At 38.1% G+C, this 25,179-nt stretch overlaps 1 protein-coding gene across 8 annotated transcripts in view; it reads right to left on the bottom strand.

The window, feature by feature from the left end:
- diaph2 (diaphanous-related formin 2) overlaps positions 1-25,179 on the bottom strand; it is a 456,529-nt gene that overhangs the window by 310,842 nt on the left and 120,508 nt on the right. For all 8 annotated transcript variants that reach the window (XM_081611702.1, XM_081611700.1, XM_081611701.1 and 5 more), the window contains 6 exons: positions 16,701-16,775; positions 16,538-16,607; positions 15,333-15,469; positions 9,400-9,508; positions 4,782-4,892; positions 2,994-3,106 (listed from right to left, as the gene is read on the bottom strand). In XM_081611702.1, coding sequence (XP_081467828.1) covers positions 2,994-3,106; positions 4,782-4,892; positions 9,400-9,508; positions 15,333-15,469; positions 16,538-16,607; positions 16,701-16,775 — 615 coding nt within the window. The remainder of the gene's footprint in view (positions 1-2,993; positions 3,107-4,781; positions 4,893-9,399; positions 9,509-15,332; positions 15,470-16,537; positions 16,608-16,700; positions 16,776-25,179) is intronic.

Here is a 25,179-nt window from a genome sequence, read left to right as displayed (position 1 = left end):
CGGAAATTAGGTGTTCAGGGTTGAACCAAATGATAAAAAAAACAACAACACAAATAAATCTACTTAACTTATGTCTAAAAGGTGGATCCAAGTCAGCAAGCAGACACATTTTGATTTACAATTATTTCATAAAAAGAGAGGTCAATTATCCAACCAGAATTATGCCAAGTCCTTGCTGATGTCAACCAATCATCTTGCTAAGTGACATTTTCTAATACTAGGGTTGGGCAGGTTTTATTATCAATGATCAAGTTTCGTTCATATAAATGAATCAAAGCCTCAAATAATGGCGACATTCATGCTCATGATGCGCGGATGTACACTTCTGAGTGAAGACGATTAAAATCTAAACGCACATCGTAGCTCTTCACAATCTGCATTAAAACATTTAAACCCACAGTGTCATCAACCGCCACAGAAAACACAGACGCCGAGGAAACGTGTCCGTGATCTATGGGTTGCTCCGCTTGCCACATCCCTCACTGCGTTTGGAAAAGATCGATGCTTTTAAATGCTGTTTCACCGCTCTCCAAATCAATGTTAACAGTTTCTGTAATTAAAATGCTTTAAATATTTATTTATTTTTCCTTCTTTTAGAAACAGAGGGGGGAATTAAAGCTCTTCTAAAGTATCGTTTCTCTCCTCTGCACTACCTGGGAGAATTACCAGCCCTGGGAGATTCAATTATAACCTCACCACAGCTGCATTTCAGAAGATGGGGGGCGGAGGGGGAAGGAGCTCACCCTGGGAGAGAGCCGAGCTTCGTTCATCTATCACTAACCTTCGGACGTAACCCTGGTGTAAAACGCTGAGCTCCTCCATGCCCCCCTCATCCACGCAATCGAAGCTCTTTCTCCTCACTCTCAGTTTCTCACTCCGTCTCTTTACGCTCTCTCTCCAAATAATGAATAAACATGAGTGGCAGTCAAGTGTGATGTAGGCCAGTCAGTGGTGGGGTCAATCAATCACCATTCTACAGTTCATTAATATTTATTAGAGCCTGGAGTCATCTCCTCAGCACCTGGACCCAGAGCTGGACAGAGGAGACGAGTCTCTTCAGGTTAATATTTATGAAACCGCTGGGAGAAACAAGACACATGTGCAGAGCTCAGGTGGTAGAGGTTCTGCTGGTGTGTGTGTGAAAGGAGTGTGTGGGGGTGTGCGTGTGGGTGTGTGCGTGTGTATGTGTGTGAAATGAGTGCGTGTGTGTGTGTGTGTGTGTGTGTGTGTGTGTGTGTGTGTGTGTGTGTGTGTGTGTGTGTGTGTGTGTGCGCGTGTGTGTGTGTGTGTGTGTGTGTGAACCATGCAGACAAAAGGACAAAGGGTAACCTGGGTTTTTCAATCAGGGCCATACCTCACAGATCAATACCACATTGTCCTTGGAAACAAACATTAGGCCTTCTCATTTGTGAACCTGCTCAAGCACATCATTAATCCAGCTGCACCTCCCCACCTCCATCCGCCCATCTCCATGCACACATTCACAACTCCTCCTCCCCTCGCAAGTGTCACACCAAACTGTCACTCACCGTGGCACTTTCATGCCCTTACAAGAGCTGTGGAAGAAAACGGTAGCAGGAACGAACATCTACATAATGTCAGAGCCTGGTTCGTCTGCTCACAATGTCAGCTATTCATACATGGCCTGGGAGAAGATTTCTGAATTATTAAAGAGCTCTTCTCTCGGATGCCAGGAGAAGTTTGCCACTCAGGACTAAATTTGTGCTCCTCTTATTACTTACATGCCAGGATTTCAGAGCCAAACGGTGGAGAAACGAGTAGCACTTCTACAGGTGCATCTCAGAGAATTAGAATATAGTTGACAGGATTTTAAAAATTATTTCAGGATTTTAATTCAAAAAGTGAAACGTGAGGCATACATTTTGAGACATTTTGATGGTTATGACTTTAAGCTAATGAAAAATCCCAAATTTAGCTTGTCAGAAATGAGAAAAGACCAAGAAAAATATTGTGTTTTGGTCTATATACCCAGAGTCCATTTTCCAAGCAAACTAATAGAAAGTGTAGTGGAAGGAAAATATGGTAAAAGCAGCAATAAAAATGTCAGCTTCTCGAAAAATAATGAAAATGCTTGGTTTAGGGTTCTTTTGCAAGAATTACTGAAGCTGTGAGCCTGAGGGACTGTTGAGGTGGCAATGGAGCCCAGGTTAATATTGCCATTCAGCTTGTCGACTTTAAGTGTCTAATATTTCTCTTGAAAATATGGCATAGAAAAACTAAGAAGGTCAGAGTCAGCACAGTGATATCATGGTCATTAAACTGGATATTGGTACTGTTGGCATTGTGGGCAAGGTGCAGCGTCTTTCTAGAATGCATTCTGGCACACTTTTTCCTTCTACTAAACTTTCTGTTAATATGCTTTAATACAGCACTCCTATTTTTGAACTGAATCATGGCCATAACATAAGAGCGGTGCATTAAAAAACCCTTTAATTAATACAAATTTATTTCAATTACTCTGAAAACTGAACTTACTAAATGTAAGCCAGTAATCAAAGTGAACTAAAATAGAGGCTTGACATATACCACTGTTGTCTAATGAATCCATCATACAGTATGAGTTTCCCTTTAAACTGAATCATTGAAATAAATTACCTTGTTAAGATGCTAGAAATATTAATTTCATACTTTTTTTTCTTGTGTTTCATTAATGTCTTTCACAATTAAAGGCCAACAAAAAAGACAAAAAACAAACTAAAGAGAGGAGGGAAAGGACTGAAGGAGAAGACCAAATAAAGGAGTGAAGAGGTCATAGGTTAAGATGACTAGGTTATTTACCAAGTATTCCTGTCTGGGGATAGAGCAGGATATTGTGCTTTGACTCATCTAATCCTCCTCTAATGAACAAAGCCACAGGGGCGGATTTAGTCTGCAAAGCTGGACCAAAACCGACAAAACGCACCGGCACACCGCTAGTTCTGCAGGAATATACATCACGCCTCCATGTGGCAACACAAAAGACCAAAGGATATTCCATCTCAGCACGGATGTCGTCCAGGCGATGGGAGAGTTCGATGGCGTCTTCATCTTTGTTCTCGTTGAACACCTTCAGCTGAATGTCCAGCTCCTCTGTCTTTTTTATCTCCTGGAAATTAGTGGAAGTATTAAGAGTTAAAAGTGTTTTTTTATACAGTGTAATATAAAACACACAGCTAATGTAGCTATTACATTATCTTCCAACTAAAATGCCTTGCAAAAGTATTTACACCTCACTGAAAGTCTTCCCATTCTGTCATGTTGCAACTAAAAACTACAAAGTCGCATACTGGGATTTTGTGTGTTGGTGATGGCAGCATCATGCTGTGGGAAAGCTTTTGATGGAGCCAAATACAGAAATCCTAAACATAGTCAAAACTGTAGCCGAGTGGTTCAGATGAAAGCATAATAATGTTTGAATGGCCCAGTCAAAGTCCAGACCTAAATCATATTCAATCAATATATGTCTAGATTCTTTTCATCAAATCAGACCAAAATTGAGCTAATTTGCACAAACCTGCAGCTGTTTTTCTTTTAAAACTGGCTCTACAAATCACTTAATACAAATACTGCAATCATCCAGTCTTGTCAAGTTTTATCACAAAACTTCCAGTTAAATATGCTGAAGTTTGTGGATACAGCGAGACAAAATGTGAAAAACTTTTGCAATAGCAGTCTTGGAATAAAAAAAAAAGAAAACTAAGATAGCACCGACCCTCTCGCCAACAGCTCCAGACAGAACCAATTCCTGCACACCTGTACCAGCCACAAGGGGACACAGAGTTGCTCTTTACCACTTTCCTATGAATCATCAGCAGTGGGGTTTATGCGCTGAGACACAGCCAAATGTAACCCAATTTCTGTAGGTATCAATCACCTTGCACATTGTTGGGGTGCACCATCTGTCTCCAGCAACCAACACTGGTTTGCAGGGAGATGCACAATGACACACAAAAGTAAAGGAGGGAGAAGAAGAAGGGAGGCAAACGCAGGCGGCCAAGGACTATCAGAACAAAACAAATTGCACTTTCTTTTTCGGCGGGCTTCACCGTTTCTCGGCCAACAGACACACACCTTCCTGAGCATAACTCATAATTAGATGAAGGAGTGTCACGCTGAATGTGGGCAATAAAAGTGGCAAATGTGGGATTCATAAACGACTGTACACAGAGGCTCTTTCATATCAGGGGGCAGAAATGGAGATAATTAAAGTAATGACCGTAAAAATCAACAGGAGCAGCTGGGATGACTTATTAACAACTGGCTCCGTGACACGTTCACCCCACTTGCAACAAATGAGAGTTTGAGTGATGAGCCGGAGCTCGCTCGCCTTCGGCTCGTGTGAAGCCGTGTACGGTGAGGTTGCCGATAATGACGGCGCGGTGCAGAGGTGCGAGCTCCGCACCGCGCTCTCCGCAAGCCCTTGCTACTATTAATCACACCAATTGTTTTGAAGCTTTCCTGTGCAGTCACTCCCATTTTTTCTTTCCAAAAATCATTAAAGAAAAATAATTAAATCTAGTTTAATTACATTTAACATTCAAAATGCACATCAGTGAGTAGATTTCTCCAAAAGGCAAAAGTAGGAAAAAGACTTGCTTCATCGAAGCAAAGTAATAAATAATTGGTTTGATGAGGTAAAGTTTAGCCGAACTGACTTAAACTTCTTCATTGATCTCGTTTGGCAGATGAAAAATACGTTGAATATTTAGGTCACTTCATTCCTCTTCAATAAAGTCAGGACTGATCCAACTCTGACTGCCAGTTGTTCTCTGTCGACTCACAGGAAGGATCTTCTTTAAGCCGCATCTGAGGAACTCGTTGCGTAGATGTATCCGGAAGTCCAGGTCGTCAGGCGAAGTGACCACGGCGTTGATCAGCTGCATACAGGCGACCTGGAGATGGTAAAAATAATAAAACATATGAGCAAAACGGAGCCTAACATTTTGGCTTTCCAGGCTGAATTGCAGATTTGCAGATTTTTAAGTTCCCCCACCCCTCTTTAGAGACTAAACCACATGGAAAAGAAAAGCCACTGCATATTCTTTGACAGAGGTAGTAGTTTTAAATTAAACTGTAAAAAAACAAATCACAAGAATATCCCTATGTGCATCACAGCATTTGTGACCTTTATGTGATCTATATTAAATATTAAATATTAAGAAAGTGAATGCTGTTGTCAGATGTGCTGATAAACAGGAAACAGAAGCAAAGAATGATTTTATGAGCATCTGATCCCAGATCAAAATTGGAATCGGTCCATTTCAGATCTCTTTCCAATTGACTGGTGCATCTCTAAATATATCAAGCATAAAAAGTAAGAACATTTGGTGTTTAGTCAGTTATTACTTGGCAGCAAATCCCCATACCGTTGGAAAGCCTGTTTGTTTCTCTTTGAATAGTAATTATTTGTAAGAATAATGCATTTGCAGGCTGAGCAGCAAAGTTAAACGTGTGACTTGTTAAATCCTCTCTGCCAACACCAAACGGATTAATCTACTATTGACTACAGTTTGGTGTCCTTTATTATATGGGATTAATGGAGTTTGAAGAAACAATGTATATTTGGCTATTTAACTTTAATTCCTTCATTAAAAAAACAAACAAAAAAAAAAAAACAGGCTTCAGTAGAACAACATGATGCCGCGAGACTGGCATGACCTCCTTGGCTGCACACTGCTATGTGATAGGCAGCATTTGTCACAATTTAGGCAGCTGTAGTGGCCCCACTTCTACTAATCTGCTAGGGTTCTAACAAAAGAGCTGATTGGTTTTTTTTTAAGCTTATTCAACTGTTTTATGAACAGTTGAATAAACTTCAAAATTTGCGTTAAAGTTTTGGTTAACTTATGTAGTTAGCCGTTTATATTCATGTTCTTATTTTGAAGTGGGTGAAGACTTTTACTCAGCAGGTCCGTTTCCTCTTCTCACATTCTACAAACGAGTTATACAGAAAATTACAACACATAAACAGACAAAAAGGGGTGGCAACTAAACAAATACATGCATAAATTCACAAACATGAATTGCTTCCCGTCTGTAATCTTCATATTCTTCAGCTACGGAGGTGATACTGCTTAATGGTGTGTTTTGTTGGTCACTATTGCTCTTCAGAGCCTTGACTGCAGCACCGAGGACAAAAGTAAAGAAAGAATCAGGTAAAATGAGGAACACAGTCCAGTTCTGTGAGGCTATTGACCAGACGTGCATTATTAATGGATTTATTGGAAGAAGAAAGAGTGAAAACAGAGTTTGTGTGCATGGTGGGAGGGTGGATGAGTGTGGGTTAGGAGGAGGAAATAGCAGATGAAATATAATGAGAAGTAAGGTGTTTCTAGGGAGCAAGCCACGGATGAGGCACTTTTCCTTTGACAGACAATCGATAAAAGGCTGAAGGATTCCCATGGACAAAATCGGAAATGCTGTCTTCTTAAACCTTGACCCTACACTCTATGTTGTTATGTGTTATTAATAAGAGTCACGACTGAGCTGATTCTTTGGGGCTGTCATATCCGGTTTTGTTGGACTTAAAACCTTGTATTCTGTTGCTGCTTCCTCTCACTGTCAGTTTGAGGACCTCTGGGCCAAAATCTCTTACGAGTGAAGAACTGGATGAGGAAAACAAGAATAAGTGATGAAGCTATACAAAGAATATAATCATATATGGTCAAGCTTTTCAAGGAAAAATGTAAGACTTCTCCAGACTGAACTTTCTAAAGTTCACAGCCCTTTGAGTTAGTTAGACTTAAAATACGAATGTCATAACACATTATACATTTATGGGAAACATCTCTACAGCAGACAGGGTTTAAATTTGTAATCTGCAAAAAGAAGAAAGTTAAGGCTCGGATGGAGGGAGGAAGAAAATGACTAGTTGCAAAACATCTCCAAACAATAGGGAAGATAAAGAAGTCTGGAAATACAAATGCTCTCCTATTTGATTTTTCTGTACAAAAATACTGTTGGATACCTTTTACATACCACATAGAAATAGAATAATAGAGTAGAAAAACTTTTTTATTTAAACATCTAAACCTCTAGGATGGTCTATATGTTGCTTTGCTTTTTTTTTTTTTTACTTGATGCAAATTTTGATTTTTAACCTTTAAATTGAATTTGCCACATTTTTATATATTTTTCTACTCAGTTTGTTTTTACAATTTCACCATAAATTCCCCATGTTAGTTCTGCTTGCATGATACTTAGAACCACCACCAAAAAACTTCCCTGTTTCAGCACATCTCAAAAGATATCAGTTAAAATGTTAGGTAAAAATGATCTTACAGTTTCAGCTCATTTTAAAACTTTTGCCGGCTTTAATGTGACACTTGCCTTCTATAATTTAACCTGAAAAGCTAAACAACAGTATAAAAACTTAAAGGCGCAATAAATTGGTAACCCTTGAACAAACTCTTTGCTGAGTTAAATCCATCACTATATTTGGATCTGGGTATATTTGCCTATTCTACCCTATAGAAATTATCTCTGTCATAAATATGTATATATAAATATTTATATAGGAAAGCATTTTGGTCCTTTGTTGTCTCTCTGTAATTTAACAGTTTAGTTAAAGGATGCAAATCTGAAGAAAGGTTCCAGTCCAATCAGGTTTCTTTATATAGCACCAGCAACAGGGCAGCTTAACGTGGTTTATATGATCAAAACATAACACACTGAACAAATCTAAAAAGAAACAATACATTAGAGTAGCAGGATAAAGAAAAGCAGTGGAAAGCTACAATCCAGACTAAAACTAATCTATTTTCCAGTTATTAATCAAAGGGAGCTCTAAGCAATGGGATGGAGGTTTAGTCTTGATTGAAATGAATTTTTTTCTGGATGTTTGTTCCAGATTAGATGAAAACTGAATGCTGCTTCTTCACGTTTGGTTCTGGTTCTTTATGCGTCTCTGAAGGTTCTGGTCTGAGTGCATCACATCACTAGAATCAGCCGGATCGACCCGGATCACTAGTTTCTAGCCGTTCTTATGAAGCCGAATTTTATTTTCAGGTAAATTAGAATCAAGATCAATGATGGCAGGTGTGAACTTAAGTCTGAATGCCGTAAATAATTCACAGGACATGAAATTTAGTTCAAGGGTGTTTTCACTCACGTAACCTAGTGTTTATTTTTAACATAATCTGGGGAATTTTCAGTTTATTTGTTCATGATGTTACATTAAAAGTGACATACAAAATGTAAAGTTTTTGATTAGAAATCGTAATTGTAGTTAAACTACTAATAGCTGGAAAATGTAACAAATTTGAAAAGGGGAGTTCCCCTCCTGTTCAGCTGTAGCCTGAACTACACTAAAACACATTTTAATCACATTAGCCAAGTCTAGCTGTGCAGAACATCACGGCCTTTGGATTTAAAGTCTATTAATTTCCCCAAAACCCCTGTATCAGCAAAGCATTTTAATTTACTCCACAATTAGCAGAGCTTCATTTCATTAATGGCAAAATTTAAAGGAAAAACAACAGCCTACTAATAAAAGAATATCTTGTTTCTCCTCCGCCACCCGCCTCATCAATTTCTTTCATGACTTTTTTTTCATGACTTCTCATGCCCTGCAGCTAATCTAATTCCTTAAGTAATTCCTTGCTCTGGACTCTTAAGGACAAAAAAAAAAGAGAGCTTTGAGTGGTGTTGTTGTTGCTGTTAGATAGTTGTTTTCCTGTTTCTAAAGAACACTGGTGAAAATGAGGAGAGGTACGCTGCTCTGCTGGCCTCTCTCACATAGTCCTCCGAGATTCAACTTGACAGCAACATAGAAAAAAGCAAGAGGAAGTATTTGTGGGATGTGAGAAAAAAAAAAAGATGAGCAGAAACAGCGAGAGGAAGGGGAAATATGACAAAGAAAGAAAGACAAACTCAATATCTTTCTTTTACTTCATCTTTTTTATGGGTTTGCTAAAAGAGAGGAGCCATTCAGTGGAGGTGCTCAATGAGGCAGGTGTTTTCTTTTAATAAAGAAGTGGCAATGGAGCATTGAGTTGATTATAATAGCCCCCTGATCACATCTTGTCATGTCCTAGGGGGAGCTTGATGTGGACAAGTCGACATGAAGACAGAAGCAATGAAAGATGTGGTAATACAGCCGCGATGGAGGTATAAATGGACCAAACACAGCACAGAGTGGCAAAACTGTCAATTTGAGTCATGTCTGCTCCCATTAGGATCTTGAAGAAATATGACACGTTCTGTACGCCGGGTCCGCTCTGCGTCAACTGTGCATAACAAAGCAGGAGTTTTCCTATAATACTTCTTTTAATCTCAGTTTTGGGTTTCCAATCAATTATTTTCTACTGCATCACATCACAGCAGAGCAGTGTTGAGGTATTTGGATCATCACGCTGCTTGTTGTTTTTGTTTGTGCTGTGTGCATGCCTAATTACTCACCTGGAGCTGCTGGGCCTCGTGGTTCTCCAGTCCCTCCACAATTGGAGCAAATCTCTCTTTATTGTTCCTCTCTGCAGCAATTGTCATGGCAGCCAGAATCTTATCCAGGCTGGGGAAAAAGCAACCAAACAAAACACTTTTAAAACCTTTAACGACAGGACATTTCTTCACAATTTAAAGCTCAAACAAAAACCCGTCTCTTCTTCTCGTGTGTTGGTCAGTGCAGCTGATCGTTTATTTTTTTCACTCATGTTAAATCTGCTGCTATCGCACCAGCAGCCCATTTGGACTCGATCTCACTTTTGTTAAGGGAAGCTTGAACAAAATGATAGGCTTTTGCTGCAAATGCGGTCTATTAAAGTGTTTGTAATAAATGTATTTGTTAATGTGAAAGCAAAGCTATTGAAAGGTCCAAGTAAATTTGTGCTCAAAACTGCTCAAGGCAGCTCATTTTAGACTACTTAATCATTTCAGACTAAACTGTCGTCACCAGCACACACTAAACCAGAAGTAAACTAATGTCCTTTGAGCAATTCTCTGAATGTTCAGAGAAAAATCACATCCGTATTAGGCAAATAATGAGCCAGAGAAATTGGCATAGATGGAGGTTTTGAGAAACATCTTCCCCTCAGTTTTCCAGAAAAGAAAACTGAGGTGACGCACCAGGTTTCTACAAAAGTATTCATACCCTTTGAACTTTGCACATTTTGTGCCGTTACAAATGTCCCTGATTTGAAGCAGATTCAATGAGAAATGACAATCTGCAGCACTTGATGCCATGCAGAGGAGGTCATTCAGTCATCTGAATCAGGAATGCTGGAATAGAGACATGTCTAAAACATGCAGGGCAGTGAGAACCACTGGGTTAGCTAATCGAATTATATTATTTCTTGAAGATGTTTTGCCTTTGATCCAAACGGTCAGACTAACTATATTCTCTGTCCGTCTTCAAACAAGTTTTCCTTGTTCTTGAGATGTAAATTCATTACAGACCTTGACAGGATAATTTTACTCTTCTGTTTTCTGTGTATGGACGTTTTATCCTTGGGATGAATCAGTCTATGAGTGTTGTTGGGTTCATAATGAACAAGAATATTATGCTTGGAAAAAAACATTATTAGTTTCTCGGATACCAAATCCCCACATGGAATGACGATGTTCTTCTTCTTTCCTCCTTCGGTGGACAGAGTTTAGTTTTCTTGAAATTCTGGATGCCTCAACATGGGTCCAGTTTGGGGTAAGAAACTAAGAAATCACAGGGTTGAAGTGATTTCTTAGTTTGTGTTCCTTGTCCTCGATAATTCAAAAGATTAATTTTACAGAAATGTGTTTCTACAAAGATTTGTCCCAGGGTGATTGTATTGCTCTTCAAAAGAAAAGAGCATTTTGTCTTTCAGCCAAAATGTACAACACAATATGTTTAAAATCCAGGTTGTAATATGCTAAAAAGTGACAAAGTTCAAAAGGTATGAAGACTTTTGCAATGCACGTCTTTAATCAAACATACCAGACACAGTTGCTGTTGCATCCTGCACTACCTTTGTGATTAGCAGACATCATGTCTGACCAATAGGACCGCATGTGCAGAGTAAGGCTTACATGGAGATAAAGGGAAGAACCCTGTGATAGACATTACAAAGTCACTGAAAACATGACGAGCTGCATACTGAGCAGCTTTAAAGCCAGTTCAGACGTAGCTACAAAACAGGCGAGATAGATCTGCTTAACTTGTCGTGTTCTCTTTTGATGCTGTCAGCCAAAAACGGTGCCTAACATGAGTCAGATTCTCAGCACCGGTTGGCAGAGAAGTTTCGGAGAAGAAGAAGAAAAAAAAAAAAAGGAAGACGACACCTCAGCTCCTTCGGCTGTCACTTCCACAAGATCCGGACATTTTATAGCACGGATATCATCGTGGCAAAGATCTTGTTGTTCAACCTATTTTTAAATTATCTGAGTGACTGGTGTGAGTGAATAAAGTATCATGAGACACAGAGAGGTGTATACCACCACTATAAGATTATACGAGCAGTGATGCGTGTGTGTTTATATCACACCTATGTGGTGACTGAACTGAACACAACTAATTTACTCATGAACCGCATCAGCGCACTGATTAATGACTCGAGCGCATCTACCTGCGAAAGTTGTTGTAAGTTGAACACAAGTTCACTTGAGTTGTGATCTGTAATATGTCAACATTTTGCTCACTTCAGCAGATAACTTCTTTATCTTGGTTGGCCTGAGAAACCCTGACTGTGTGTTGTTAAACTGCTACAGACTGAAATTCAGAGGAACTTTCCTTTATGTAGCCATTTTCATCCTTGTACAATTCTTTATTGTTATTTCCGTTAAGAGACATTCTTAGCGCGACTGTAATGTTTGGGGGCAAAGTCACTGAAACATGACCTGATGCTAGTGAGGAGAGGAGACTGACAAAAAGCTCTGGCACCTTAGCTTTATAACATTTTCTAAAAAAATAAAAATAAAATAAAAAAAAATTCCAATACGATGACAATTAAATTATGATTCAAGTGAATTAGCTAGGCAATCTTAGCCATTTTTATCCAGGCTTGTAGGAACATTAAAATATCTAAAGTTGGATCTAAAAGACAAAAGTTTGAGACCGCCTCTTTAATAAACCTAACAATATTAAGTTAACACTCCAGTCTCAATTGATAGATTGTAAATTGATGTCACTGTACACAACATCAATACTGCAAAGTATATTAGTTAATTATGCAAGTACTCCTCATTCAGGCTTTCTATGCGCATAGTAGATATAGTGATTCTTGCCTTTTACAGCTGCAGAAAATGTTATTAACTGCTTTACCAAGCAGCGAAGTTGTTCCAAAACACATGTTGTTTTGGCTTTGAAATAACAACATACGTTTTTTCATTAAGGCCATTTTATTACATTTGAAATTAAATATAAACATAATAGTCGAGTAGTTTGTTTACTTATGCAAATCATGATAATGTGCAGGTCCAGTTCTGTGTCACTGCCTTGGAGCATGTTCCAGGCAGGGAATGAGACTAGGCACCACAGAGATGAGTCCTGAAGATGCACTAGAGATACGTAGTTATGGATGAAATAAAAGTTATGGCTGAAATAAAAGCGCACTCCATAAAGACATTTTTTTTCAGCTGATGTTATTAAACTGAATCTGGAATTTTCTAAAAAACTTTGATGAAGTGCACACTAAGCCACTTTTCAGTCATTTTGTTTTAGAATTAAAACAGAAAAATAAATAAAGAATTTGGAGAAATAAAACGGTTTAGCTGAGCACAGGGAAAGGTTGGGAATTAAACAGATGCACATAAGTTGGCAAAGGCCAAACTGAAAATGCTGAACGTCCTGTTGGAACAGCAACATGATCTACTTTGTCTTAAAGTATGTTTTATAAAAATATGATGAATAAAGGAGAATTGGATAATTTTGGGGATTGCTAGTTTAGTCCACAATGTTTAGGTGATGAACTATGGTTAAGGTTTATGTTGCATGAACCAAACTTAGAACTAGGTTCTTGTTCAGGGTGAACTTGTACAGCTCCGACGCGACAGGACAGAAAGGCTCAGACGTAATGGGAGGAAACAGTTATATGAACAACAACATTGCAATGAAGATTCTGTCACTTTCATTGTCACCATCAGACATGCATCTAACCAGGCAAGATTCTCTCCCATATTTTTGCCCTGAACAATGTAAACAAAAGAAAAATGTTTAGTGATGTTAAATTCTGAGATTTATGTCTAAATAACCTTAATTTGTAGATTTTAAGACTGAGGAAACTGTAAATAAATTGCCAATAAGTTGACCAATTAACTAAAATTGTGTTTTATTTTAGATCCCAAACTCAGAAAATAATTGCTGCATGCAACACTAAAATGTCCTTCACTGTCCTAAGCCAAAGTTTGAAAGCTTTACATATTATAGGAGAAGTTCATGATACTTTTTTGATATTTTTGAAACCACCAACTGAGAAGACAAAGTTAAACTCTCTGGAATAAAAAAAAAAAAACTAATTTATTCTCTGCAACATGAAACCTGTTTTGGAAATTGTTTAGTCAGCATGAAAATGACAAGCTCAGAGCCCCATTTCAAATGGTCAGGAATTTAGGACGCATTTGCTAAACTCAGCTGTTTTCTTAACGGAAAATGTGGGTTTGTTTACTTCCTTGACTACATAAAGACTCGACTTTGAGCTGTTGTTATTCTAGTCCGGCCCAGTGGGAAACAACAAACGCTCACATAACTCCAATTTAAAGGCTGTCAAGCAAGTTGTGTCCACAGTAAACAGACAATGCTGCACCGAACAGTGTGGTTTTTGCACTGGGGTTATCTGTAGATATATGATGATTCACAGCATGGATATTAACAGTGGTGTGTAATCTCTCTAAAACATATAAAAATAAACTTAGAGGAAAAGAACAGCGACGGCAGTATTTTCTATCCTTTCTGTTCAATATTGGAGGTGTAAGCAGAGTAAAGATGCACCATGACTTCCTATTTTTGTCCTCAGCACAGATTTCAAACGGTTTGGCTCAGCTTACACACCAGCTAAGATTTACTGAAAAATGATATGGCAACACAAGCAATTAAAGGGCTGTACCACTAAAATATATCCTGCTGTTTAGACAAAGTGCATCCCTTACTGTCAGACTACAACAGAAAGCACTAAACCACACACACGTATTGATTTGACCAGCCTGGAATCAGTTCTTTAACAATTAATATAGATTTACTTTTAAAAGGATGCATACTCAAAGCTTATTCGTTCTTTAAGAAAGAAAAAAAAAGGCTTTGAAGAACGCCCATCAGGAGTGGAGTGGTGCACTGAGGCCTCAAAACGCATGATTTTGCAGGTACACATGTGGAGCGTAATAACCTAAAGCACACAACTGAACAGCACAAATCCTTGCTCCTGCATGAAAATACAAATAGTCACTTTATATTAGTAATATATTAATTTAAAAGAGGCACATTTTAGCAACTCCTTTACAGTTTCTGAGCAATACCCACATAGTTTAAAGCATGTTTTTATCATTTCCTTCTAAAGTTTGATGGGGGTTTTTGTTTGTTTTCACACCTAAAAATAAATATGACAGTCTCTCACTAACCATAAAACTCACCATTTTATGCAGCAGGTATTATTCAACTTTATTAGAAAAGTTGTTTCAGATGCATCATCTAGGTTTTGCAGCTCGAGACCAAAGCAAGACGAGCTCTGGCTCGTAAATGCTGATCATCCCTGGTATAGAGTTTCTCATACATTTTGGAATAAAGATGTTTAAATGAAAGAAAAAAAAAAGGACACCATGTGCAGAGCATGAAACCACAAGTATATGCACTCACAAAAATGAAAAAAAGATTCTTGAAAAACTTATGTAACTAGTGCTCATTACTAAATAAACTAATACAATTTTCTAATAAAGTAGCGAAGCCTTTGGGATGTTGGGAGTCTTGTCAGGCAGAATAAAAAAAAAAGTGGAGGAACTGATTAAATAGGCTTTTAAATTCAGAATTGCTACCTTGGGCCACACACCATACACTATTAAAAAAAGAAATGAAAAATAAGAAGGGCATTTTTTGCGCTGATGAAAAAGGGTCAAGCACCACCTACTGTCTATCTGTGAACGTCCCTGAAGTAAGGACGTCTTCTAGCGAAGTCTCTCTAGATCATTCAAACTTATTAGACCCTGTGTCAATGTACTTTTTAGTGCCTTTTTTCCCCTCTACACTGTAGATCGTACAAGTCAGATTTTATTAACATCCTTTTATTAATGGAACTCTGCAGACCTACAAATAAAACCAATGCTTCTGACCTTTAAAACTGTGACAATCTCATTATCTGACAAGACTCTCTGTGGAGAAGAGTGGCTGGCTTCTGCCAGATTACGGAAAGAACTGATCAGATTCAACACAATCAACTTACATGTTTTCTTCGCCAATAATGCAGATAGCGGACAGAATTTTGACAATCTCAGTCATCATGTTGGTCTGTTTGGGGTCAATTGCTCTTGCCAACAGCAACAAGCTCCGCTCGTCTCCCAGGATCCTTTGCAGTCCATACTGTAAAACACAGAAGAGATGAGCCAAGGCAGAGAGCAGATCCATTGGGTGTAAGTTAATGAGAGCATTTACATTCATGGAGAACTTTCACTTTGAGTAAAATATAAATTACACAAAAAGCTGTACTTAGACTTAATCTTCTTTTAAAGAGGTACACTTTAAGGCTGTGGGAGAAAACGGCAAGGATGATAAATTGATTTAATTCAGGACAGGACTGCAGGGACGAATACTTATAGTCTCCTGCACCTTTTAGTCTCAGCACAATTGGACGACTGGGTTCCGATGACCATGTGTGGGGGATTAGCTCCACAAGCAGCAATATCAATAGTGCATCTAACCTTGAAATGTGGGCCACTTCAAGAAATGAGGAAGACTTTCCCAAAAAGGGGATAATTAAAAGTTCAGAAACTTTAAATGGTGAAATTAGCTCCAGTTTACTGCTTCATTATCCCCAGCCGGTGAACAACAAGATGCAAATAAGGTTGGAAACCTTACCACCTGTGCTAATTTTACACATTTACCGAAGTTGCACAAACGTTTCTCCAGATTCAGCTTTTCAGAGCTCCATGTACGTTGCATTCGCCTCAAAATATGAAATGCTAAAGTCCACTGCAAGCTAATGGTATATATTTTTTACAATGGGTGGACTTAAAATACGTAGTCAAATGAATGAAAGACAGAAAGACAAACAGAAAGGAAGAGAAGGATGCAAGGATATAGTAAAGAAATGAAGGAAGGAAGGAAGGAAGGAAGGAAGGAAGGAAGGAAGGAAGGAAGGAAGGAAGGAAGGAAGGAAGGAAGGAAGGAAGGAAGGAAGGAAGGAAGGAAGGAAGGAAGGAAGGAAGGAAGGAAGGAAGGAAGGAAGGAAGGAAGGAAGGAAGGAATTCAAAGGAAACAGAGGACACAAAAGAAGAAAGGAAGATGAGAAAAAAGGAAAGAACAAAAAGGAAGGAAGGAGGAAGGGAAGGACAAAATTTAATAATGGGTATAAAGTCTGGAAATACAAGTAATGAAATAATTAAAATCTAAAGAATAAGTTAAGGATATCTAATATTAAGTCATACAAACCTTGTTGTTCATGAAAGCCTTTAAGCACTGGATTAGCTTATGCTGGATGCGTTTATCAATATTCTCTTGCCTTCAAAAAAAAAAAAAAGTAAAAGATTAGTAAGTTTTTTTAGTAAGATTTTAGATAATGACACAGAGGTTAAAAGTGGACATGTGAACTTACTGCTTCTTGTCCAGAAGCTTCTCCAGATTTTCCAGAAGAAGGCCGAGACCTTCATGGCCAAAGTTGTTGACCCAACTAGAAGAAAAAAAAAAAAGGGAGAAGAGAAAAACATCAGACCAAACCAGCGTTCAAACTTAATAGGTTCCCTGTTGAAGTTCACTTTATAAAGGTGGCTCCTTGGGTAAGATGCAGGTAGAACATTAGAGCAATTTTCTAAAACCCATTTTAACCTTCAGAGGAAATCCAAAATAATCAGTTTCAAGTCTACATTTGAAGATGTATTTTGGATTATTATACCACTGAATTGTTGAAATCGTAATCAACAAAAAACACAATAATGTTTTTTCTATATAAAATAATCTGCTTAATAAAACGTGGAATTATGAAAAAAGACGGAACCAATAAAGAAAAAAAATCAAGCATTGTGCATCAAGACCCAGATCTCAGAAGCTGACTGAAAGCAGTAAGTTGTATGTTGGAAGAAAACGTCATAAAAAATATCTGCTCTCAAGGTATTTCATCTCATCAAGAAATCAGATTTAGACTTTTGAAAATCAAGTTAGAACCCTTGGACTACACTCTGCTTTTTCCCAGCTTTAACCTGGAACAATAACACGTATAGTCAACCATGCCCTCTGCTTGACACTGAATATATTCTGCATCAGTCTGACTTTAAACGGCAACCATTTACACACAAATGAGCATCCATCCATCCTAACCAATGTTCTCGGCGCTAAGCAGTTTGCACCGAGGCCCGACGTGAGCAACTATTATACTGTGCCAAAAGATTAAGCAATGCAAGTAAGATAACACTGTAATCGATAATGGATCGAGAGAGATAATTGCCTATGAACCGCAGCGTATCAGGAGACGGCAAATGATCCAGTGCAGATGAGCCTGTTTGTCTAAGCCGGGAGCAGAGTCGAGAGGCGGCGTTGAGGAACCGAGTGGTCGCAGCCAGATTACGCCATTAGCTTCACTTGTTTTCGGGCCCTTAACTGTCAGTGACGCAAAATGCATGAAGCAATTTTCCAGCATTAACGGGGCATAAGTCAATGATTTATCCCGCCTTTTTGACAATGATTTGAAATAATAATGGTTTGAGTATTAAAGCCGTTTGTATTGACTCAGTGAGTCGTAAGAGGCCCTCAATTAGAGATGAGATGCATTTGCCTGAGGAAGCAAACAAAGTCGAGGTGAGGTATTTCTTTAATCTGTGACTAAATAAGAACCAACCACACTCCTTGTGCCACATTTCTCATATTTATCTTATAAACAAGTAGAGTCAATTTATAAGCTGCTGATATCAAATTGTAATGAGCGAAGCTATGATGTGCGTTCTTAAAAACAGTACAACATTCAGAAATTCCCTTAGAAAAAGCATTTGACCCAGAGTTTTCTAATCTGATTGTTTCGTTCAAGCTGTGCAAAATCTAACAGTTTTCAGGAGGAATACTGACATGTAAAGCAGCCGGATGTGTTTGGGATACAAAAGTAAGACACCATATTGAGAGCCTTTTAGACTGAACGACAAATTCAACTGCATTGCAGCAAAAGCATGGTGGTAACTATGTGTTTCTGGGTGAAAAACAGAAAGATCAGGGATTGTCCACTCAATTTTTCCCCTCCACCATAAGTCTTACTACAAGTTGCAACATAATATAGTTCCCCTCAAGGTTCTTAATGCACTAAATGTTTTGGGCTCTCTCTCCATCCCAGACAGCCCATCATTCTCTGTCCCCTCCTGCATGACTTCGGGTCATTTGCGGCTTGCCTTCTGCATTCCCCAAAAGTTTACAAAGAAGAAATAGCTATAAAAATACTAGATGGTGCACATACAGAGCTTGTCCTGAAGCTATGAAAAAAAAACCATACCTCATTAAAGAAACTGGCCAAATCCACAATAAATCTCTACAAACACCAATAACTAGAATCTACATTTACAAAAAGATCCTGTTTACTGTCACACTAGAAGCTTCAGATTACCTTTGATCATTTTTTATTGTCTAGAACATCGAAGTAATGAACATTACTGCGTGACCCATAACCACTGAAAGAGATCAAATCCTTTCAGACCCAGATGTAATGTGACGGTGTACTCAATGATTACATTAACTTTGAGGAGGACGTATTCATATAATATTTATGGCTGTAATCCTCTGGTTAAGAACCACTGAAATGCATTACTTTCAATCATGTATAATCTCCAGAGAACATGAAAAAAAATATGTTCAAGAGAAGCAATTTTCTTTCAATTTTATTTTTGTTCATTTCTGCTCACTTAACTTGATTGGATTGTTATCCTTACTGGGATATGCACAAACAAGACATGCTTACATCAAATATCCATTATATTACAGATTTCTCAGAGCATTTTCTGTTAATTTACAGAAAATGCTCTCTGCAGCACATCTCTGTGAAGCAGAGATGTGCTGCTATTCTATCTGAACTTATTTGTTTGCCTCGAGTGCTATCCATTATTCAGTCTGGACATCGCAAAGTTCATCACTGATATGGCCTGCAAAGTGAGAACAAGTCAAAAATGTGCAAAGAAAATATTAGTACATGGCTCAACGGGGACCGAATCAGACTCTGTCCCACCTCATGTTTGACTGATCACTTCTGTTGTGTTTAGAAAGTTTGTCTCAGGATTGATTTCAGTATATAAACCACTTTTATCATTTTATGAGGGCTCAGCGAGCAGCTTTGTTCCTGAAAGCTTCGGAGCACAATGTGCACAATATTGCATTATAGAGCAGGCTACATAACTGTCCCTCTGTGGGTTTCAGGACCCGTTTGGCGCTACAAAATTTCTGTGCTATGCAACAAATGGATCTCAACTAAACAGCTTAAAACAAAGCTACACCGGTGTTAGCTTAGTGATTCTGTCAAACCTCAGTGTGCGGACTTTCTGACAGGAGGCAAGAATGTGAAGAACTAAAGTAAACTTCTTTTTATTAACAAAAACAAATCACTGCAGGGCAGGACGATAAATATTCAGCCAACTCTGCAAACCTAAATAAAAAGGGGCGAGCAGAGCAGATGTAGGATCACACTGACAAGGTGGGAGTGCAAAGCAAATTGGGGTTCGGGCAGCACAATCACTAAGGGGGAGAGATAATGAATAACAGAGATCAGGTGAGGCGCAATAAGCAAAGGCCAGGTGTGTGACAAGAGCAAGTCTACAACAAAACAGGCTTTCTAAATAAAACTCAAAGAACCAGAACAAAGAAACCAGAATCTGGGCCCAAACAGACGAGAAGAGCAAACCAAAATAAATCAACACAGAAAAAAATAAGATAACTCCAAAATCATGGTTAGTGCGCTTGATTATTGTCACTGGACAACTGACTTTTTAAAACAGCCCTGATTAATAATACAACTCCTACTTGTTATCTTGTCGAAAAGCTCCAAACAGAAAGGTGTGTATTACAATCCAGAGTCTGAAATTAGATTGTTGGGATAAAAAGCGGTAAAAGACGTGATAAATGCAACATCTACATACATAACATGAACTGTTAGAATCGAAAGAGCTTTTTAAGTTGCTATGAAAAACTCGTAAGGATGATGTTAAAGACTTTGGCTGGAAGTCGAAATACCTTAAAAAAAAAATAAAAAATCAAACGAAGACCTTTCTACTTAGACAAAATCATCCTCAAATGCTACTGATATATAAATGACAATTTGCCCAAGACATCCCAAAGGGAAACGTAGAAATAATCACACCACTGCTAATTCTTATTTGATGCCCTAATAAGTCAAAATATTAAATATAGTATTAGTGCCCCATTTCCTGTTGATTAAACACAAAAATGCAATGTATCCCCAAGTTAGGGACCACAGCCGCATGTGAACTGTTAAATTGGCAAATACTTTAGACTCTCTCTAAAAACACTCATGAATGCATATTTTGTTAGTTCACACGCTAAATATTCCTTAATATGCATTAATACACACGTTAAAAACAGTCCTAGCAGCACCGCAAGATCTACTGTCTTTCGTATTTCCATACTTGGCGGTTCAGCTAATTACCACCAACAAAAGTAAATAAATAATAAATAGCTCCGGAATTGGATACTTTGCAAACGCCAGACAATAGATTGTGAAGCACCATTGTGCCGAGGTATTTCAGCTTCTCAAGGTACATTTTCTTTAGCATATTTTGGATAAAATCACCACGTATGTAACAGAGATATTTAGAAAACTGTTGATTAAAGCAAACAAAGTGAGATCAACTCCCAGGAAACGTATTATGTATCCAACATTTTAAAACGGATATAAATTAGTGATTATTGGATAAAAACTCTCCACTCATGGCTTCACATTGCTTGGCTCTAATAATATCCGGCCTCTGTTGGCTGGCGCTCTTGTTTAACACAACGCATCCTCCGAAACGTTTTCTTCATGAAGTAGTCAAACGCCGAGTTTGATGCCTCTACCTATTGCAGCTTCAGGACTCTATAGCTGGTCTCAGCACTCCACAATCGTGATGTCGAATGTAGCCAAGCAAGCAGCGGAACAGCAGCGGTACTCACAAAGAGCTCTCTCAGGTGAGAATCTGCAACATGAATTAATGTGCTGCTGAATATCCACGTGTGTGCACGTATGTTTCCGTCTGGGCATGAAGCCACTGTGAGACAGTGGAAAGAGCAGAATCAAAAGTTAGGTGTGCAGTCAGCTGACAGCTCACCGTGATCCCTGGATGCTTTGAAATGTCTCCCCACAGAGCATAAAAACACCAGAAATTTTTATTCCTCCTCCACTGAACGCCGAGGATTCAGTCCTGCACAACAATGTGCTCTTCTTACGACCAGCTGAATTTCAAAGGATCCAATGAAACTAGATGACCAGAGCTTTTCTTTCATTTTTTTTTTTTTTACATTTAAAAAAAACAGCTCAAAGTTATCAAAAACTTTAAGCTGTTTATAACTGGAGAACGTGCTTATTTTTCAGGGCCTGGCAAAGATGAGCTTAAGTGTTTCAATGAGGGAAAACACAATGCTGAGCATATCTCAACGTCAATGTTGCTATTGTGTTGCAGGCAAATTTTATATTGCGTGAACTTGAGAAGTCTTTTACCAGTTGCGAACTAGTATTTTCGCAAAATACTCCAAAATACGTCTATCCTCTGTCTTTGAAGAGGCTTTCCTTCATAGAAATAACAGCAGAACTGCAAGTGGCCATATTTTAACGACTGAAGTGAGTTCTTATTTACTCAGAAATGATTTTGAAGACGCACTTCAAATTACATTTTTGTTTAATTTTATTTCTTATGATATTATGACACCATAACATGAAGGTAATTGTATTGAGAATTATTGAGCTGTTCTACTTGAGCATCACCTGGTAAAGGGAATCCGTTTAATCACAAAGCTTGGGTAAAATCAGACACCGAGATCGACTTAACTTCAATTTCTTCCTGGCAGTCTTTACGGCCCAGTTCAGATCTTTTGATTCCCCCCCAAAAAAACCTGATTTACATGACATTTATTTCTTTTTATTTCCGGAAATATTTCCTTTTTAAATCCCAATAAAAAAAATTTAAAAAAGTTATTTCTCAGTTATTTATGCATAAGTCCGGGTGTAACAGATAAGGTTGTGTTGGAGGTTAACAGATGGTGTCATAAAAAGGAAACGAGCGCACCCCTTAAAATACGCTCAAGACGCCGAGGACGTTTATGTCTCCAAAATCCCTTCCACTGGCTCGAAGGAACAAGGGCAAACTTCAACTGTGAAGAAAGCCGCGAGGGGGAAAAACTAGTTAACCTGCTCGTTTCTGATTGCTTGTCACGTCCATTGTAGACATGACATAACAGTCATGCCAAATTTAACCATCAAATCAAACTCTCTGCGATGGCAGCCTGGAAAGTTAAACACAGAAATGGATTTACAGATTTTATTTCATTTTTTCCATCCTCAAATAGCGGTGAAACATTCGCCTACAAACCTCTGCGAAACAATTATGTCCTGTAATGTTGGAATCCTTCCAGGTTCAATTCTCCTTGACAAGTGGAAAAGGAAAAACCTTTCCGGAGGGGGGTTTGACGTCGAGGGGTTTGTAATAAGAAATTGTAAGAAGAGCGCCTCACAAAAAAACTGTTCTCTGGTTTCTTACATGCTTTGGTTGGATTACCTGAATGCATTCGTCACTGCAAGATTGTCTATTAAAAAAAACATGATCATCGTCACAAACTGCTTTCTTTTTTAAATTTTATAAGATATAAGCTATTTATTTACTCTCCAACGCGTCCTGAGGCCGTACTTAAGTATAACAAAAACTAACTTCATCTATTTTAAAGTCCTTCATCTAAATAAATTTATCTGACATGGCTTCTGATTAAGCTCCTCTGCTTCAAAATGAATACACAAGATGATTCGCTTTGATTTACCAACATCAAAAATGACAGATTTGAAACAGTATCATTCATTTATAAAGTGACGACTCATTGTAGATTCACTGAGAGCCACTAATCACGCTTTGTTTCTGTGCCAGACAAGATTTCAGGCCTGAGCTGTCGAGAGAGCAGACCCGGGAGACGTTTAGAAGCTCATACTGGTTTCAACGCTCACAACAGCAGAAGGACAGATGGATATGCGCCTTTGTGCTGGTGTTAATTGCCTGCTGTGCTCACAGCAGACAGAGAAGGGCCAAAGGAGGAAGAGCGAGAGACGTAAGAGCCCTAGTTAGAGCTGCTACTTTTAAAAATTTGATGTCAAGAGAGCAGCTTTTCCTCCATCTTATAATTGTCTTTTGTTTTATTGTATGACCTTTGGCAAGATGTACAAAACCTAATTGCAATCAAGTACAGAAATATAACTTAGGTTTGCTTTTGTTTCCAAGGTAACCTTTAATTTTAACCTTTCCTCAACAAGGGCTATTTAGGTTTCTGAAGAGTGCAGATAACCAGCTGAATTATATTTTGTTGCAGTTTAGACAAAAAGAACAACAACAATTTGCATATTTTAAAAAATATTTGGAACTATTATTGAATCGTTGACTTTATATGAAGCTGTGCGCCACTTTTAAGATTCGTACAAGAGACAGAATCATGTCATTCACTTTTAATTGAAGACATATTGAATATAAAAAAAACATTTAAGAGACAATGTTGAAGAGAAAGCTGTGGGTAGAACAATATGAAATGGAAAGTTCTCTGTTGTCACAGAGAGAGGAGTTTGATAATTGGCCGTCTTTACACTCCAACAGTAACTTATTGGCTGCATGATGTCATGACTTTTTGAAGATAAACTTGTATAATATGAGTTATGGCAACTTTTAATTTTCATTAAGTATAACTAAAGTACAGGTAGTATAAAATAAGACACAAACAAAAATACAATATCTGAGGCCATTGTAAAACATGTTAATTATGGTTTCAAAATTAAATTGGTGGAGATATAATTTTAATTGAGGTTAGAATTAGCTTCTGCCAAGTATCATAATAGTGTATGCTTTCGTGTTAGCAAACCTAATGTTTATGATTATTGCTTTAGGGTTCCTGCAAAACAAATGTTTTAGTTAGCAGGGCCCACAACTGGTACCTTGGTATTCTAGCTTCTTAAGCGCCAACGTCTTTTCAATATTTTAGGTATGCTCTACAAAAAAACAAAACAAAACATGACTATATGGACTATATAGAAACTTAAGATTTACACAAAAACAACTAATTCCCCCAGCATAAATGTAGCTGTGTTCAAATGAAGTTATATATCTGAACAGAGATTGTGCAAAAAACAACAAAATAAAAGAATAGTGGCAATCATCTTATTGCGGTTTGTGAGCTTGAACAACAGTTTCACAATACTTGCTTAATGTCACTAACACAGTAATACACTCATTTTAAAAGTCAGCAGGATACACAACTTTGCTCCTTTGTTACACAGTTTGCTGCAAAAGCAACTCATGAGAAACCGCACAACAGTTCAGTGAAACCATCCGCACTAAGCTATTGACTAAGCTAACCTATTCAACAAGCACACCAGGAGTGGGCATTTCCAAATCTCAGACTCGTGTCTTGCATGTTTTCAAATGTTTCCCTGTTGAATACAACTGATTTAAATAAACAGGTCATTAGCAGGCTCCTGCAGAAATAAGTGACAGGCTGATAATTCAACTATCTGAAGCAGGTGTTTTGGGGAAGGGACATATTTAGAACATGCAGGGCACTGAACCTTGAGAGTGATGCGTGGCTTACTCACACCTAAAGCCTGTTCGATATGAAACAAACATGAATGTCTTCTGGCCCCTCAAGACCTATACTAAGAGGCTGATTTTATATATATATATATATTTAAACCTGTTATAAATGTTTAAACTGATTTTAGCTCAAAAGAGTGCAAACATTAAGCATGCAAGAAAATAAGAAGGTCTTGCTGAAACAAGACAAATTCTTCCTTCTAACTGAGAAACTAAGATAACTCAATTTTCTATAACTTGACATCTCACTTTGTTGGAATGGATTAGGAAATTAATAAAAGG

Source organism: Poecilia reticulata, chromosome 10 (genome assembly GCF_904066995.2).
Source record: "Poecilia reticulata chromosome 10, P_reticulata-male-v2, whole genome shotgun sequence".
NCBI lineage: Eukaryota > Metazoa > Chordata > Actinopteri > Cyprinodontiformes > Poeciliidae > Poecilia > Poecilia reticulata.
The sequence above is the reverse complement of the archived record's forward strand: the minus strand, read 5'-3'. Positions and strand labels throughout refer to the sequence as shown.